General features: G+C 56.4%; 1 protein-coding gene across 1 annotated transcript; it reads right to left on the bottom strand.

Moving 5' to 3' along the window:
- Window positions 1-380: 380 nt before the first annotated feature.
- Window positions 381-16,937, bottom strand: LOC134047566 (diacylglycerol kinase beta-like). The gene is made up of 23 exons (XM_062498815.1): window positions 16,871-16,937; window positions 14,633-14,709; window positions 13,522-13,700; window positions 11,737-11,885; window positions 11,360-11,409; window positions 10,702-10,776; window positions 10,506-10,625; window positions 9,506-9,623; window positions 9,156-9,244; window positions 8,689-8,805; window positions 8,479-8,577; window positions 8,216-8,329; window positions 8,055-8,128; window positions 7,847-7,921; window positions 7,673-7,758; window positions 7,375-7,464; window positions 6,900-7,060; window positions 5,919-5,983; window positions 5,158-5,248; window positions 2,317-2,518; window positions 1,042-1,162; window positions 898-958; window positions 381-501 (listed from the first exon to the last, which is right to left on the bottom strand). The coding sequence occupies exons 1-23, from the start codon at window positions 16,935-16,937 to the stop codon at window positions 415-417; spliced, it is 2,367 nt and encodes a 788-aa protein (XP_062354799.1). The 3' UTR covers window positions 381-414.
- Between the last annotated feature and the right edge of the window lie 621 nt (window positions 16,938-17,558).

The raw sequence follows: 17,558 nt of genomic DNA, 5'->3' as shown, positions 1-17,558 counted from the left end.
TTGGGGGACAGAAAGCCAGTGCAGAGAGACATCAAGTGGTCTTCAGGAGGATGATAAATAAATAAGTGGAGTTTAGTGCTGCCTTAGGAGCACATTCACTGGCAGCTTGGCTGGAGGGTATTTAAATAAAAGGGGAAAAAAAAATCCCAGTCCTAGTGCTGCTCCAGCAAATGTGCTCGCTGCATGCCAGCCTGCCTTATCCCCCTTCTTCCATCCCAACTTGAGAGGATGCTTCTGGTGATCAGGAAGGAGACGACAAAACCTTCCCACAATAAATAAACCCCACTGGGCTTGAAGGGGGAGTTTCTGTCCCCTCCACAGGACAGGGATTTGGGGACTCCTGCATCAGGCAGGTGCCTGGGATGCTGAGTGCCTCCAGGCTGTGGATCCTTGGATGATGCTTTAATCCCAGGTTCAGTTTCTCCTCTTCAGGAAAAAGAAGCTGCTCTTCTGGGGAGGGCCCAGCAGCATGGGCACCTGGCTTTTATGTGTAATTTTGACCTGAAAAGAAGCAGAAAAACCCAGCTCAGTAAGAGTGTCCTGAGCCCCCCAGGACCTTCAGGAGCAACCCTGTGAAGCTCGGAGCAGCTCAGCACCAGGGTGAAGAGCTCTGGAATAATGTCCAGGCAGTGCTGGGATGGGGAGAGGAGAAATGGTAGGGGAGCCTCCTGCAGCTCCCCCAGGGAGGTATGCTGCTGTGCCCAGCCATCAGGAAAGGGCATGTCGTGAGCCCAGGGCTGTCCTGGGCACAGAGTCACAGCTGCTCGGGCTTTGAGCAAGCACAACAGCCTCCCTCCAAATCCAGCAGCTTTGCCACCAGGAGCCAAGGCTGTCCCACCCCTGCTGCCCCATCCCAGCATCCTGCCAGCCCCTGTTGCCCCATCCCTGGGCACTCACGGTGCAGGACGGCTGCATCCAGGGCTCCCCATCCACCTGCATGGGCAGCAGCTTGGACGTCCTGCAAGGCACAAAGAAAAGGCGGTGACACAGGTGTCATGTTTCTCTGTCGGTCGGGCACTCAGCCGTGAAGAAGGCAAATACCTGATGATGACGGAGGAACACTGGGCCAGTCTCTTCCCTGCACTCTTCAGCCCCGTGTAGATCTGTCCCATTTCCATGGCACCTTCCAGCCCCACCACCTCCAGGAGATGGTCGCTGAGGTCTGCAACAGAGAGGGATCTGAGCTGGTCCCCCCATCCTCAGGTATCCCCTGCCTTCTGCCCCCATTCAAAACCTCAGGGTCACTAAACCAGGGCTGCTGACTGTCCTGAAGCACACTGGAGCTGGAGGCACTGAGAGGATTTATCCTGATGTCCTCTGTGTCCCAAGACCACCAACCTGGGTGTTTCCAGAGCTGGGCAATGCTGCTATCCAAAATGTTTGGAGCAAAAGTACTCCTAGTCTGAAACAGCACCTGGGCCTGCATGGCTACATGGTACCAGCCCAGACCCCCACCAGACCTTGGACTGTTTGTTTGTCGTGCATGAAATGATGACACCCCTTGTCTGGGTGCCCTGGGGTGCTGCAGCTCCCCAGAAGCCAGCACATGTGGCAGAATACCTGGTCAAATCCCAGGATATCACCTCTGGTCACAGCTCATCCTGCTCTTCTGGGCCACCAGCAAGGACACCTGACAGTGGCACAGCTCTCTGCTTCAGGGCCCTCTTTCACATACACCCCCTATTACCCCTGAGAAATCCTCTGAGCCTCCCATGCCCTCTTACCCACCCACGAGTGGGGATGTCCCTAGGGCACCAGCCCTGCTGTCCCCTGCTGTCCCTGCCTGTTGCCACCGGCTCATGCAGCAAGGGACAGGCAGTGACAGTCTGGGATGTGACACTGCTGTTCTGGCAGCCACATCACAGAGGGGTTGATTCCCACTGCAGCCCCAGGCTGTGGGAGGTGGTGGGTGGAAAAGCCAGGCACTTTGTGTAATTTGCTGGCTGCTTTCTACCCCACTACTCCCCACTGGGAAACGCTGCCAGCACTTGGGGCTGTCCCTGCCCACGGGGGTGGCTCTGGTGGCCTTTGCAGTGGGCACAAGGTGCCAGCTGGGCTCAGCGTGTGTTCTGCTGCTCCCAAACCCCACATCCAGTCTGGCAGCACTGTGCTGGAGCCTGGCAAGGTGCTTCCAAAAACCCTTGGTGCCAGCTCTGCAGCTGGCTTCCAGCTCTTCCTCTGCTATACTGTGGGGTCACCCTGGCACCCCAAAAGACACAGAGCTGCTAACAACTCCTCCAGTGCTGTTACTCCAGAGGCGGTGGGTGCCCAGTGCCCCTGTGCTGACCCCACACTCCCCTGCTGCCCAGCACTCACCCTGCACGCAGAACTTCAGCTCCTTGGCATCGGTGACCACCGTGCCAGGCAGCTTCTCTGGTGCCTTCTTGCCCAGCCGGTTGTACCCACGCTGCTTCTTGGTCTCACCCCACAGGTTGGAGCCCCCGTACATGCTGGGGATGTTGAGGACGGCGATGCCCTCCAGGGATGTGTTGCTCAGGTCCAGCAGGGTCCCATCGCACTGCCGGGTACAGGGTGGTGTCAGGGGGGTTGGAGGAGCTGTGCCCACCATGTGGAGCCCCCTCCTGTCCCCGCCACAGAAAGGTGGGTCCCTGAGTACAGTGACACCGGATGGTCTCTGGAGGGCACTGGCGGCTCCAGAGTGGCCAGAGATGCAAATACCCTCCCACTTCGCTTTCCCAGAGGGATTATCAGCTCCTTGTGCTCACACTCCTTGTGCTGCTCCCCCCTCTACTCCCATAGGAGTTTTACTACAGGTGCAAAACGGCAGTTTCAAAAAAGCAAATTCCTGGGGGACCACATGAAACCTTGGCTAGACTCGGTGGTGTGGCCCAAAACAGGTGGCAACACCACCTTGACCCTGAAGTGACTTCCACCCAAGGAGCTCCAGCACCTGCTTTCCCCCCTCTCCTTATCCAAACTGACTCCGAAAGACTGGAAAGTTTGGCTGTCCAAAAAGTAGCTCAAACCAGTTTGTCTTCAAGTGCCATTTGGAAACTAGCAATAAGGCTGGAAGGAAATTAGGGGAAGGTGTCAGAGGGGAGAATGTCAGAGAGCAGAACCACAGCACAGCACACAGAACTGACATCCCTGGCTTTGCTGACATGCAGCAGGACTGCCTCAGCTGAAAATTTCCTGCAAAAGTTAAAATATCCATTGCCTGCAGCTTTCCCACAGGATTCACAGCAGCAGCCATGGAAATGCATTTCTTAACTTCAGATCTTCTCATGCTACCCAGGCATGGATCCCCTTCCTAAACACCTCTGGTAAAAGCAGCCACTTTTCCATCCAACTTGAATTTCTATAAAGCATTCCTATTTTCCTTGACGCATCTGCTCTTTACCTGCCACGCTGTGTTTCAGTGAATCCCAGCACAGCTTTTTCCTTGCATTTTGGTGGTGCAAAGGCATCTCTGCCCTCGCTTCTTGTGCTGAGAGGAATGAAGTGGGCTAATAAGCCCCTTCTGCTGCTCCAGTTCTGTTTTTTTTTTCCTCTAACAAAGGTCTAGAGCTAATTTTTATCACCCCTTTGGCCTGTTCTGAGGACATCAGCTCCGTGTATGTGGAGCTGGACACTCACACGAGTGAATACCTCGGTGTGTCAGATCCTTTCTGCCTCCCCTGGTGCTGTGGGATCTTATTTTTAGCCTCACACTGAAAGCAAAAAAGCAGGAATCTTCTGGTTTGGGAGGGAAGAGCTATCTCTCCAAAGCTTGGAAAGGATGCTAATCCTTTCGTTCTCAATACATCTTAATGATATTGTGATTTGTAGGAAGAGAAAACACCTTAATGCTCTGAGCAGCGGCTACCAAGCAAGAGAGAGGGCTCTGATTCCTTGTGGGATGGACAACACACCTCGAGCATCACCCCCAACCGCAGGCACCTTTCCCACCTGCCAGCAAAGCGACGGGTGCCAACCCAGCCACGCTGGGATGGGAGTGAGCTGGCTGCCAGGGAGTGCAGGATGCTGGGATGCTGCAGGGGCCTGTTCCTGCCCACAGCCACCCACGCCTGCCCAGAGCCGCGGGCAGGAGCGATTTTCCCTGCACAGCCCTCCCCAGATCCTGCCAGAGAGCTACAATGGGCCCTTTGAGCAGGGGCAGCTGACGGCGCGCTGGCAGAGAGGCTGGAAGGAGAAATTTGCAGCTGGGGGAAAAAGCAAATTCATTTCCAGGAGTTGTAGGGGGAACGAGTGCCAATTTCCAAAACAAAACTGCTATTTCACTGCAAGGCTGACAGTTGCCTTGGAGCTGGAGGGAGGACAGGCGGCTGCTTTCAACTTCAAATGCTGTGGAATTAACACTTTCCTGGCAGTGGGGATGCACACTTGGTGGGGAGCGCCCTGAGAAGGAAAAGGGGGGAACCTCGTGCCCATCTCCAGCAGCATCCAACTCCACAAACACGGACTTTTATCCACCCTGGGACACTGCTGCATGGATGGGGAAGGGGGTGAGATGGTTGTGACTGGGCTGGACCTGCCCCTTCCCACAACTTTCCAAGGGTGCAGCTACCCACCCCAGGCTTTGGGAAGGGAAGAAACTCCCCTTATAGAAACAAGGCATCAAAATCCCTCTGCCTATGGCCACACGTGTGCAGGGCCAGCTCTGCTCTCTGCCCACCACCAGCACCCTGCACCCACCACCTGCTCTGTCTCCCACCACCTCTTGCAGCAAGTGCTATTTTCTCCCCCCACCCTCCAGCCTAAGTTATAAAAGGGTGGATTATCCAGAGATAGGGAGAGACAGGAGTTTAGAGCCCAAATCCCCAGCGCAGAGAAGTGACAGCACTCTTAGCAACCACGGGCCCTCCTCCCAGCTCTAATTAAAGGCTGTTTCCATGTCATCCAGTAAGGGCTGGGAGCAGCGTGGAATTTACAGGGAGAATGTTCCAGGCATGCTCTCAAATACAGCTGGAAGTGGGGAATACAGGATTGTTCTTCTGCCCACAGCTGGGTGGCTTTGTGGAGAGCGTTGTGGGGTGGAATAAGGGGTCCTGCCAGCCATCATGTCCTTCTGCTACAGTGAGGGGTCAAAGCCATGGTGGCACCCTCTCTCCCCAGACAGCTCAGGGATCCATGGGCAACGGCTCCAAAAAGCCTTTGTGCCATGGCGAGAGCCAGGGACCCTGCCAGGAAACTCACCTCAACCTCAACATAGTCATGGAGCTTCTTGCAGGTGGCTGCAAAGGTCTCTGATGTCCCGAATTCAAAGTACCACAGCTTGTTCTTCATCCTAGGGCACAGAGACATGTCAGTATCCCACTTGGAAGCAATGTCTTGCCCCAGTCAGCAGCAGGATGGGCTGCCAGAGACTGCCTGGAGCTGCTGTGATGGGGACATGAGCCATGGATGAGGACACAAGCCATTGTGGAGAGGGACCACTGGCATCATGGCCCTAATGAGTTGTGTGGTAGGATGGGGGATGCTGTCAGAGGGTGGCTCAAGCAGACCTGGCTCTGACACCCAGGGCAGAGCCAGACACTTTAGTCCACTCAAGAGATTTTTCTATCCGGTATTTCTAAACCTGGGGATGGGGGTCACAAGCCACAGCTCCTCCTGCCATCTCCCCATTTCCATACACCCTGAGCACAGTGGGAACGAGCTGTGACCTGCTGCCTGCCCTGCCCTCCCTGCCTGGCCTGCTCCTGCCTGTCCTGGAATTCCATACTAATTATAAAGCATGAATGAATGTAACTGGGTGTGTGGCCAAGTTTCAGCAGCCTGCCATACCACATGGGACTTGAAGAAGCATTCCAAACCACCACCATGCCTGGCCCTGGACCCCCACCACGCCTGGTTCATGCCCTGCCTGTCCCCTAAGGTTGGTCAGACACCAAATCCTCTTGTAGTGCATGGCTGTGGCAGGGAGTCCCCCCAAACCCAGCTCTTGGGAGGGCCCTTACCTGCTGTTGAACTTCTCAGGGTGTTTTTCTCGCATGATGTGGAAGCGGTGGGCGATGGAGGCATCCTGTGGAGAGCACAGAGACATCAGTGGCACAGCAGAGAAAGAGAATCCCCAGCCCACCAGGACAGGGGTGCTCAGCTCTTCATGCTTGCCACTGGTCCCTGTGGCACAATGACACGGTGTCATTTATGATGACATTGATGGTCTGAGGTGATGGTGGGACATAATTAGTGCACTTGGCCTCCTTCCCTCATGACAGGGGCTCTGCATGGAAGGGATGATGAGAGGGAAGGAAAGGCACCCAATGGAGCAGTGGGGCTCTGGGGACACCCCAAGACCCTGCACTTTGACAGCTCCCCTGGCAGGATGGCAGCTCTCCTGAAACTCACCACAGCCTCTCCTTATGCACAGTGGGGGTGTTTAAGCCCAACTTAGAAGCTGTCACCAAATGCCACCTTCATTAGCAGGAGCTGATGTGAACTCAGAAGCATCCTGCAGCGCTGCAGGTGAGTGACCCCTGCCATGGTGGCACCCTTGGCACAGGACAAAAATGCCACAAGTCCCCGGGAAAAGAAGGGCTTTCCCCAAAACTCCTGCTCTCAGAACTGACCCCCAGCACTGGGGAAACCCCCATGGCACAGGGCTTCATCCCCCACAAGCTTCCTAACCTCTCTAGGTCAGGAAAATATGGGGGAACATGGGTCCAAACACCAAAGCAGGGCTTTGCTGATGTCTTGGCAGTCCTTGTCTTTGGAACCCTAAATTTCCCTGAATCCTGTTTAAGCTCCTTTCACACTCTTGCAACATTCCCACTGGGAAGACAGAGATCCCATGTCTGCTTATGTATCTTGGCACTGCCTTTACAAATGAAAATAACATCAGAAGAAAAAACCAAAAGGCCAGGAGATGGAGGGAGGTTGGCAGTGTGAGCAAGGAGGAACAGGAAAGGAGAAACCAACTCCTGCCCCATGGAACTCACCACCCCAATGGAGAAGTAGTTGTTGATGATAGTGGATGGGACGGGATCTCCGTTGGCCTCCCTGTCAGTAGGAATGATGTCGATGTGCCAGCGGTCCAGCATCACCTCTGTGCTGTGCTCTATGTCTTTCAGGACCTTCATCAGGTTGCCTCCTTCATAGCCTGGAAGGGAAAGAGGATGAAGGGGAGCACGGCCATGTCATAGCCAGGCTGCTGCTATGGCACATTCTTGCAGCAGTGGCAGAGATTTTGGCTAATGGCAGGGCTCTCCAAATGGAGAAGTTTGGGCAAGACCCGGCTGCAGAGGGTTCAGAAAGCAGCAGCTGCTATTTTTGGAAGGAGTCAGAGGCACCAGGCTTAGATGCAGCTCTGAACTGCATCCCAGGAGCCCAGGAGTCCTCCCTCCCCTGTGGATGGCCACGCTGAGGGGTTCCCAAGGGCTGGCCACCCTCTGGATGATGCTGGCCTGTCCTCACCTCCTCCCCAGCGCAGGCACCGTGCGAGGTCATTGCCCGTTCCCAGGGGCAGGACGGCCACCGGTGGGTGCTTCACCAGGTTTGCCTTATCTGCAGTTCAAGGGAGAAGAGAAGTTTGGGGCTGACAAGGCTCATTCCCTGCTCCTCTCCATGTCCCTCCTCAGCCAGCAGCCTCGAATGATGCTGCCTGGCAGGATCACCACCCCACTTTCACTGAGGGAATCTTGGGAATCTGTGGCAGATCACCAAGGATGCAGGTGGGTGATGCTCTGCAGGAACACAGCTGTCCCTTGCTCACCTATGCAGTCCAGGATCCAACCCACCGTGCCGTCCCCTCCACAGGCCAGCACACGGAAATCTGGAGTGTCCCGAAAGAAGTTCAGCCTGGAGAAAGCCAAGAGAGACAAGGGGTGACTTGGGAGAGCAGAGCTCTGTGGGAGGGGGCAGAGGATCATCTGCAGCAAATCCATACCCTGGTGTGGGCCCACCGCGGTCCAGGTTGTACACCTGGCGTGGGTTGAGCAGGTAGTGAAACTTCCGGAGGACCCTGGGAAGAGAGAGACATCAGGAACGTCACATAGGTGATTCCCACACCACAGGGGATGCCCGAGGGCTGCCCAGCTTCTGCCAGCAGCCCCCAACCCCAGGGGGAAGCTGTTCCCAGGCAGGACCCCACCTACCGCTCCCCTTGCCTTCCTCCACTCTTGGGGTTCACGAACACGAGCAGAGGGTGTGTCCCGGGCTGAGGGCTGATCTGCAGGGCAGAAAACGCAGCTGGGAATTCCTGCCTGCTCTTGGGTTGAGTGGCAGAGCTCACCTGCAGCCCAGTGCAAGAACCTACCTGCAGCCCTTGCCCATCCACCGTGGTGGAGTTGAACTTGAAGCCCTGGCTGTCCTCGGGGCTGGTGCTGGCAGGGGAGTCGCTCTCCGACCGTCGGCAGTGGGACTGCCTGTCCTTTGGGGAACCAAGGCATGGATGCCCACACTGCCCAAGAGGCAGTGCCAGCAGCCGGGGGGGGCAGATCAGCTTCAGCACTGCCCTGCTGGGTCCCCACCACTGGCAGCGAGGAGGGGGGCACTCACCAGGACAAGGGGGGCACTTACCAGGACAACTGGGCAGATATAGGATGGGAGCAAGATGTGGTCCCGCAGTGGGCCCCCATCACACTCTGGCTTCACATGGGAGGCACACTTGTTGTGGAGCTGGAGGGGCAGGAGGAAGGGATGTGGAACTGCCCACCTGTCTTCTCCTGATCAGGAGCCCAGAGCCGGCCATGCAGGCACTGTGGATGTGCCCCAGACCGGTGTACTCACCGTGACTTGGCACCAGACACAGTGCAGGCCAGTGATACCCTGGTAGCACTTGATGCTCTTGTGACATCTGTCACACTTGGCAGGTGAATTGCCCTCGATCCAGGTGTGCTGCATCACCTGCAAAGCACGGGGACACTGTGGGACAGCACCCACTGACCCACAGGCATCTCCCTCCTGCTAAGGGCATCCGCCAGTATTTTGGAAGCTTGTCCTGCAGGGATGCTGCTGATCCAATCCCTTTGCACAGCCCCTGTGCAGAACCACAACACATATTGGAGCTGGGGGTCATGTAGGTGCCTGGGGACTGGGGATGGGGTGCATCCTGCAAGGCTTTGGATGCTGGGAATGCCCATGAGCTGCTGCCCAGGGTGTGAGGGGCAAAACCCAGGGGAAGAAGCTGTGGGGAAGCAGAGCAGGAAGAAGGGACCAGGACACATTACTCAGAAATGCACCAGCTGCCTACTCACGGTTGTGTTCCTCTTGGATTTAACGTAGGTGCTGATGCAGGAAGCAATGTCTTTGGACACACACCTCTCATGGACCGTGTACTTGCAGACTGGTGAGAAAGAAAAATCATAGAGCCACAGAATGATCACAGAATGAGCCCAGCTGTTACCCAACACTTCCAGGCCACCACGAACCCAAGAGCCACCAGGAAGGTGTCAGCATCACTCCCCAGCATGGGAGTTGCCCCCTCCCCACTCAGCCTGCAGCATACACGGGGCTCAGCACTAACAGGGACCAGTCCTCCCTCCCCAGGGCACCACTGGATGTGGCAGGAGCCACGAGTGTGGGAGTGCAGCATTCTGGCACTCACAGGAGCAGCAGAGGCCCTGCTTGCGGACCCCCAGCAGCATGGTGCGGCAGAAGTTGCAGTAGGCAGGTTTCTTGAAGTGCTTCAGCCTCCAGGCATGTTGCCCATCATCCTTCACATTCTGCAGGGCAGGAGAGTGAAGGTGAGGGACCACTCCTCTGCTCCCAAGAGAGTCCCACCACGCTCAGCCCATCATTTGTATCAGTTTTTCATCCCCTAAAAACCCCATGGTGTTTCTGGGAGTTTGCTCCCAGCAGGATCATGGGCTCCCCCTATTCCCTTCTCTCTTGGTGCTCCCCAGAGCATCCCTGCCCCTGCATCACCCTGGGCACATCCAGCTCCAGCTCCCACTGACTCTTGGCACAGCCCAGCCACAGAGAGGATCTTGGCAGCTGACAGGAAGGTGACTTCACATTTGGGGTCAAGCCGCCACCGCCACCATGGGGTGACAAAAGCACAAACCTCTTCATCTGGGGCCAGGCATGAATGCTTTGCAGGTGCCAGTTAAAATTCCCTGCTTTCTTGATTTTTCTTCTGCCAGAAAGCCTGTCCCCAACCCCACCTCTCCAGGGGAATCATGGCCACCATGAGCAAAACCATCTTTCCCTGCAAACTATTACCTTATGGCTAGGGATGCACTTGAAAAAAAAAAGGCCAAAAGGATGAAAAAACAATACTGAGAAATAAAGGGCGTCCCAACAACCCCACATTTGCTCTTTAAACCTCACTCTACAAGAGGTGTGGATGCCATTTTAGGTACTCATCTTAGGTTTTGATTAAATGTTCATCCAACTGGAGTGAGCTGCAATAGCAAGGAGCAAGCCTAGCCTGCTTGGGCACATGCAGATCACAAAATGAGCTTGGAAAGATTTGGGGGGTGAAGGGGGCAGGGTGGGGGTGTCAGCAGGGGCCAGTGTGGGGCTGTGTGGTGCTGTATGAGTGTGTGGTCTGTTGCTGGGGGTGGGCTGGACCAGCTGAAGTAGGTGTCCACAGGGACACTCACCGTCTCCATCCCCAGGAGGACCAGCAAGGGGATGGTGGTCATGCCCCCCCGGATCCACTCCTCCAGTGTCACAGTGCCATCGTGGTTGTAATCGATCTCTTCCATCATATCCTTCAGGATCTGGAGGAGGGACAAAATGTGGTGATCCAGTGATGCCATCCAGGGCTCTGGCTCTGCCTCCAGCCCCAGCACTCACAGGCTTCAGCTCGGTGGAGTCCCACTCCAGGTACTCAGCCACGTGCACCATCTGGTTGATGATACGATCCAGCTCCTAAGCACACAGGGAAGGTAGTGCCCAGTGTTAGGGACAGCTCCAGGCATGAGCTGAGTGTCCAGCCCCAAGCCTCCAAGGTCTACGTTCCCATATGCCCAAGGCAACCCCAGTCCCACCAGTCTCAACAGCAACACCCCAGTCTTCAGTGGGTGCTCCTTTTTTCAGGGCCTACTACCCTGAAAAACCTGCAAGAAAATATGTAATGGGATTTCCTTGGGAAAAACTATTCTGATAAACCAGATTTTATTTGCAGCAGGTTTCAAGGGCAACACCCAAAGAACAAAGAGAAAACATCATAGGAGAAGGAGCTGTGCAAGATGTTTCTTTTTTTCCTGAAATACCATGACCTGATGTAGAGCTACAACTCTTGGTGGGTGGATTTTTTTCTAGCTCCTGCTGGATGCAGCAGAGCTGGCACATGATCCCCAGCTCTGCAGTCCAGCTGTTACTTTCCACTTCCTTTCCCATATCCCTGCCCCTTTTTGGGGGACCTCACCAGGGCAGTGGGCATCCCAACAGTGTCCTGCATGTCTCCAGCCCCCTGAGCAGCCCCTGATTTCTGTCCCAAGGGAAGGCTCACCGAGCTGTCCAGAACACCGTTTCCATCGGTATCATAGAGGCGAAACATAACTGGAGAGAAGAGAGAAGCTGCTGATAATCAGATCCCAGCCCTGGGGCACCCCAGAGTGCCCCAGGCACCCTGTTCCAGGCTGCTGGAGCTTCAGGGAGGGAGCAACACGGTGCTGGCTCAGCCAGGGTGACATATGAGCCCAAGGCTGTGGAGTATCAAGGCCCCTTGGCCAGACACAGGCAGGAACAGAAGGGAATGCTGAGTGTTTTTCCCAAGTGGACAGGAGCATCCAGCCCTGCACTTGTCCTCAGGCAAACCCCCCTGCAGGTGACACCCTGATCCACTGGTTCCCCCTCCACACAGCATGACTCCAGGGTCACACTTACACTCCAGCTTGTCCTCTGCTCGTCCCCTCTCCAGCAGGGACAGGTAGCAGACAATGTCCTTCAGGTGGACCACCTGGGCCACAGGGGTGGGAGGAGGAGGTGGGGTGGCTTTCAGGGAGCTGGGGCCTTTCCGCAGGCTGAAGGGCAACCTCTTCTCTGTGCTCCTCGTGCCTGGGGGCAGGGAAAGAGGCCACACACAGGGATGACATTGGACCAGGAATTGTCACCAGGTGGGACATGGAAACTCTGGGCAGGGACCCATTCGGGACTGAGTAACACCACAGGGCCAGGGCTGGGACACAGTGGGGACACGGGAATAGACATCAAAAGGGCACTTGGGGCTGATGCCATCACAGGCACAGGGCTGGGCAGTGGCACTCAGTCCTCGGAGTGCAGACCCCCGCACCTCCATCACTGCATCTATGGGCAGGATGAGCAGCTGGAGCCCACGGAAACGTGTCCTGCTGGGAACAAGCACCCACCCAGAAGGAGGGAGAACCTCAGTGGGCAGCAAGGCAGCTTGCCAGGGTGCCAGGACAGCCCACGCTCACTGATGCCAATGCCAACAGCAGGAGGGATGCTCCTGGCAGAGGGGCCCTTCCTCAGGGGCTGGCAGGGGCTGGGGCAAGGGGCAGCTGTGACTCGCTGCCTCATTTCCCCTCACTACAAGATGCTGCCAGGTAATTAAGACATTGACTGATGGGGGCTCTGTGGGATGGGACTGGTAGCTTAAGTTTGCCAAGAAAAGGGGTCAAGATGCCAGGAGCCCAGTGAGTTTGGGAGGTCACTGCCACCACGCTGGGGACTCGTCCAGAAACTGTGGAGGGCTTGTCACTGCCCGTGTCTCCCTGTGGAGCCCCAGCCAAGCTCACCTGGTGACTGAGGGCTGAGCAGAGACACGGATATCTTGGAAGAGCCTGAGGAGTTCTGAGCAGAAGTGGTGCCAGTGGTGGATTTCTGGGAGGATGATCTGGACCAGCTGGGGGAGGCATTGGGGATCGATGCCAGGGTGAGGGATGCTGGCTGTGGCTCAGCTGTGTTGCTGTGGCAGCTCTTGGGCTCGGGAGTGTGTCGTCCCAGAGCACTTCGAAGGGTTTTCCCATTGATCCCTGCAAAGAAGACAAACCCAAGGGCAGCATGACATCAGGGTGTCTATGCCCTTCCTCCAGGACTTGGCTCTGGGTGCTCACCCTGGGTCCTCTCTGCTAGCCCCATGCCTCTCTGCCCCAGCATCCCAGCCCCAGGGATCTCTGAGGGGTATCCCAGGTGGCCCCTCACCCTCATGCCTGTTCCAGTAGCTCCCAGCAGTGCTCACATCCCTAGGTGATGGACACCACAGTGCTCAGGACCAGACAAGGAGGATGTGGTCCTCCATCACCAGCCAAAGCTGGAGGACGTTTTCCCTTTCCCTTTGCAATTTATAGTCCTTTCAGCAGATGTCTCCACAAGCCATGAATCCAGCCAGGAAGGGCGTCGGTGGTGGGGGGGTGGAGGCAGAGTTGGGTGCCTGGTGCAGCTGAGTACAGGGGGGCTGCTCACACCAGTACAGGCACAGGTCACCTCAGTCTGCATGGAGATGCTGACATAGAGTGACTCGGGCTCTGAATGTGCACAGGAAAGGGCGCGTGCCATTGCATCCTATAGAAATCCCTCCCTGGAGCAGCACAGGGCCTTGGGAACCCATTGGACAGATGGGGTTGTGAGCTGGCCCCCCCTTCAGATGCCACCCCCCACCCTTCATTCCCAGCAGGGTGGGAGCGAGCCCAGGGTGCCCAGCTGGGTGACAGGGCTGGCTCACCGAGGGTGCTGTGCTGTGACACACCAGGGCTCTGGTGCTGGCTCTCGGGGGAGGCTTGGCAGATCTTACGCTTGAAGGAAGTGAAGAGGTGCTGGCAAAGCTCCTCGGGCACATCTGCCTCCAGGTAGGTCTTCATGAAGAGGCAGAAGCCCTCGTAGTCGATGGGCTGGGGAGTGGACAGAGGAGGAGGATGGAGGTGCCCCAGGCCACCATAAGGGTGCAGAGCTGCCAGTGGGTGCGGGGCTGCATGCCCTGGGCCCCCCTCACCGGGCACATCAGCTGCAGAGCCCTCCCTGAAACTGCTGGCTTCTGAAATCCCTGTGGCTGGAGGTAATCTAAAGGGACCCAGAGGCAGCAGAAATGCCCAGTGCCAGAGTGGCTGAGCCAGGTGAGCGGTGCAGGGAGCAGGGACAGCAGCCAGGGCAGGAGCTGGGGGAGTGGCAGGAAAGGGCAGAGCAGTGGGACCTTCCAGCCCAGCCCCATGGGGGTCTCCTCCTCCTGAGGACTCCGTGCCTCCTCCTTCCCTGCTGGGCATTGCCATTGTGTGAGGACAATGTCTTCTCAATGGCTTCTGCAGCCCCAGCTAGAGTGAGGGGCGGGTTGTACCATGGAATAGCAGGGTACCTTTGTGCCCCTCCTCACCATGTTCAGCCCACTGATTTTTCTCATTTTGCCTTGATTCTAGTGATTACAGCCCCCATGGAAGGCTCTGTCCTGCTGGCACACTAATAGGTCCCTCTGAAAGCAATACTTGGAAAAAATAATCCCAGCTTTCTTTGGAGGAGAGTGAGAGGGCACAGAGCTGTCCCATCCCCGTGCTGGCCAAGTCATTTGCTTTTAGGGGGAGAGTAAATCCATCCCAGATCCTGCCTGGAAAGGCAATGCCCCAGAAAGCTCTCACTGGGGTGGGATGGCTACGCAGTGGGCATGGTCCAGGGAACAAGTCCTGGGAGCAAACCCACGGGGAGAAATGGGGGCCAGGCAGCCAGCCCTGCCTTCTCCTGGCTGCTTCCTGCTGTGGGAGCTGGGCTGGGGGAGCCTGCAGGGGCTGGGAGCAGCCAGCAGCACAGGGGGACAACGGTGGGGACAGGGCCGTACCTGTTCAGGGTTGTACCTCGAGAGGACACCGTCCCCATTGAACTCCTCCAGAACATCCTTGAGCTTCTTGGTGGAGTCTGGGGAGACAAAGGCACTGTGCTGAGCATGGCCCCACTGGGCTGCCTTCAGCATCCACCAGCAGGATGGTGCAGAGGGGTTTATCTGCTGGGTATACAATTTCTGGATCCTTCTGTGCCTGGAAGAGGCCACCCATGCTCTGCTTCCCCTTCCACTATCAGAGGGCAGGGCAGATATGGAAAACTGGCCTGGGAGCTTTACATATATGGAGAACTTCCTCCTACCAGTATGAAAATAAACAGAGATCCAGAGCAAAGAAAGGAAGGTGTGGACCACACTCCAGTCCCAGCTGCTCTGGTGTGCCAAGCACACCCCTGGAAGTGCCTGCCCCAGTGCAGGTGGCTGCTGGCACCCCTTGGCAGGGCCTGTCATCCCAGAGGCTGCCTTGGACTGCCCATTGGTATCTCCAAGAGGTGCCAGGAGGGAGAAATAGATCTGTATTCATAGAATCATGGAATCATTTAGGTTGGAAAAACCCTCTAAGACCATCAAGTCCAACCATTAACTAGCACAACTGTGTTCACCACTGAGATAGAAATGTTCCCCATCTCTGTGGCTTTTAAATACCTCCAGGGATGGTGACATCACCACTGCCCTGGACAGCCTGTTTCAGATTTTGACTACCCTTTGGGTAAGAAATTTTCCTGAATGACCAATCTGAACCTTGTGGCCATTTCTTCTTGTCCTGTCACTGGATTGGTCCATGCAAATTTCCACACAAGTAGTAAAGACTTTCCCTGGCTGAGTGTCCTTAGGGCTGGAGTGTCTGGAGGGACATACATCCTTTCAAAACAGAGAAAAAAGGGAAAAACTGAAAAAAAAAAGATCAAGGTGAGTAAGCATTCAGTCCTCACCTTCACACACATCTCTGGGCACGTGCATTTTAAAGGTTCTCAGACACACCAGCCTTGTTAATTACTGTGAAATCCTCTCTCCACGTGGGGGCTGCGCTGGCTCTGATCCCTCCAGCCCTCTGCTGGGGACAGCACTTGGCACTGAACCACAAGTGGCTGGGATGTCTGGGACACTCAAGGAGAGGGATCCTGGCTCTCTTTGGAGGACCCCCAAATCCCATTCCCCAGCCCAGTGCTGAGCCATCCTAGAGGGGAGGAAGCAGCTGCCCATGCTGCAGCCTCGCTGACCACACTTTGATTAACAAAACAAAGATGCCATCAGTGTTCTGAGTCCAGCATTACAGATGGTGCTTTATGGTCTAGAAAGCAAAGCCCACCATCCTCCAGAGAGGCAGAATGAGATGCAGAGAGGGATATTGCACACACACCTCTGCCTGCAGCTCTGTCTGAGGTCTCTGGCTGGTGGGCAGGAGCATGGCCCCACTGGGGAACACGAGGAACTCGTCCCCAGCCTCACCCTTCTGATGCACAGTGTCCCCAAGGACAGTCTCAGAGAGCTCACGGTGTCCCTTTTGCCTCTCAGTCACCTCCCACGCACCCTGCCCACCCCAGGGCCATGCTAATTCTGCGAAGCAACACCCTTGTGATTTTACACCCCTTCTCCCTTCATCCTGTGGCTTTCCTGCCCCACCCTGCCCTGCTGTCATCACCTCCACGGGCTGCACCACTTCTCCATCAACTGCTGTAAAAAGCACGCCCACGCTCCAGCTCTCTGGCAGGCAGGACCTCAAGGACCTGGTTCTGGATCTCTGAGCTTTGCCCAGGCTCTCTCCAGCTTCTCCCAGCTCCAGGACCCCTTCAGTGCTGCTGCTAATCTCCTTTCCTGGGCAGGAGCTGCGGCAGAGTGTTGCTCTGCAAAAGCACTAAGGAAAATTACCGCAGAGGGCTGGCAGCCCAAAGCTGTGGAGCAGCTCTGTGTGTTTGGGAAAAGCCAGTCTGCTCTCCTGGTTGGCATTTCACTTTGGTGAGGAACGTGGGAGCCAGCCGCCTTCAGACGTACTGAGCTGTGCTCACGTGTCTGGCCCCCAAAGCTCAGCTTAAATCCTTCTGGGCAGGCAGGCATGGGGACCCCAACCAGCCAGGGGTAGGGGTATTTTAGACTTTTCCAGCCTCCCCACCCAAAATCTAAGGAATCACCTAATTTTCCAGGAGGACGCTAAGGGAAGGGAGCTCGCCGGTCCAGCACAGACCAACAGGATTTTTGAACCCGCTCTTCTCATCCCAGGAGGGCACACGGGGTACTCACAGTCCGTGTACTGCTGGAGCTGGGCAAACTCGGCGGGGCTGAGCGAGATCCACATGCCATCGCTCATCTTTGGGCAGCAGGGACGTGGCAGGGGCCACCAGGCTCAGTGCCACAGGTCCCAGACAGCAGGCTCAGTGCCACAGATCACATTGGCACAGCGAGGGGCACGGGGGGCTCTCGGACTGTTGGCATCATTCTGCTGAGCCTGTGAGAAGCCAGAGTTTCAGGGCACCTTCTGTCAGCACCTTTCTCCCTGGAGGGGACAGAAACAGAGGACGGGGTCAGTGGTAGGCACAGACTGGGTCCTGATGCCACAGCTCCCTGGGGACAGTCACCTTCAGTAGTGGGGGTCTGTGGGGCAGGGGGTGTGTGAGCTTGGAATTGGGGTGCCAGGGTGTTTTCCCAGCTGGGATGGACTCCCCACCGCAGATGTTGGGGATCTGTATTCCGGGGAACAGGGAGCATGGGCTGCAGTGAAATGGGGGTGAGCACAAGGAGCAGCACAGGGCACCTTGCTCTGTGAGCACTCTCAGGGTTTGGTGTCCCTGGGGAAACTCCTCTGCTGTGAAGCCAGCCTGGTGCCACCCACCCACAACAGCCACAACTCTCACTGGCCAGAGGATGTGGCTGACAGAGGTCAAGCAAACGCCTTGGGCAGGAAAGGAACTTGTCACCCCCAGCACTTCCT

This window comes from Cinclus cinclus, chromosome 10, assembly GCF_963662255.1.
Source record: "Cinclus cinclus chromosome 10, bCinCin1.1, whole genome shotgun sequence".
Taxonomy (NCBI): Eukaryota; Metazoa; Chordata; class Aves; order Passeriformes; family Cinclidae; genus Cinclus; species Cinclus cinclus.
This window is presented reverse-complemented; position numbering and strand designations above follow the sequence as displayed.